The sequence below is a fragment of the Eimeria mitis genome, genomic scaffold (genome assembly GCF_000499745.2).
Source record: "Eimeria mitis Houghton genomic scaffold, Emh_scaff1151, whole genome shotgun sequence".
Taxonomy (NCBI): domain Eukaryota; phylum Apicomplexa; class Conoidasida; order Eucoccidiorida; family Eimeriidae; genus Eimeria; species Eimeria mitis.
The window spans coordinates 7,236-8,099 of NW_013567872.1; the positions used below are offsets into that span (position 1 = coordinate 7,236).

Consider the following 864-nt stretch of genomic DNA (forward strand, 5'->3'; position numbering starts at 1 on the left):
AGGGGAGGCCCCGAAGGCTGGAGAGGAGGGGCGCGTGGTGGAGCGGCTGCCCCTGCCGCCGTTGCTGCTGCAGCTGAGGGGGTCCTCGCTCACCCTAAAGAGAGTGTTGCTGCTGAAGGCGCCAGCAGCAGCAGGAGATATATCAACAGCAGCAGCAGCAGCAGCAGCAGCAGATCCTGATGCTGCATGCTGCTGCTGTGTCTCTCCCCGCTGCTGTTGCTCCATTTCGTTGTGCTGCTGCTTCCGGCCATCATCACTACTATCACTACCAGCAGCAGCAGCAGCAGCAGCAGCAGCAACAGCAGCAGCAGCAGCCATTTCCATTCTGGCCCCTACAACATCTACAGCAGGTTCAACACCAAGCGCAAGCAGCGGGTGCATCCCTTCAGTCTGAGGGGGCCCCCAGGGGGGCCCCCCCATGGGGGCCCCCTGGAGAGGGTGAGGGGCCCCCCCGCAGAAGGCCGATAGAAACTCTGCTTCTGTCATATCTATCGGGGTGTACCCTGGGTCTGTTTCTTCTGTATATTCATCGCTATCATCGAACTGAGGTATATACGCGCCGTCTAGCCAGGCTTGATAGAGTTTGCTGCTGTCTGCTGCTGCTGTAGCTGCTGCAGCAGCAGCTGCTGCTGCTGCTGCTGCTGCACCTGACGGCGTGCAGCAACGGGGGCCCCCTCTATACTTCGATACAAACCGAGCTGAGCTGGGGGCCCCCGCCTGGCCGCATAGCCTCACTGCATCAGCAGCACGCAGGGAGCCCCCCTCAAGCGACAGCAGCTGCGGGGTGGCAGCAGCTGCCTTTGCTGCTGCTGCTGCTTCTTCTCGCAGCACTCGCAACGCAGCTTCAGCCCCAGCTGCTGCTGC

At 61.9% G+C, this 864-nt stretch overlaps 1 protein-coding gene across 1 annotated transcript in view; it reads right to left on the minus strand.

Annotated features, from left to right (window-relative positions):
- Nucleotides 1–864, minus strand: part of EMH_0030590 (CMGC kinase, Dyrk family, putative) — a gene marked incomplete at both ends in the record, with an annotated part of 6,126 nt that overhangs the window by 3,952 nt on the left and 1,310 nt on the right. Inside the window, one exon of the mRNA XM_013494430.1 lies at nt 94–734. Coding sequence (XP_013349884.1) covers nt 94–734 — 641 coding nt within the window. The remainder of the gene's footprint in view (nt 1–93; nt 735–864) is intronic.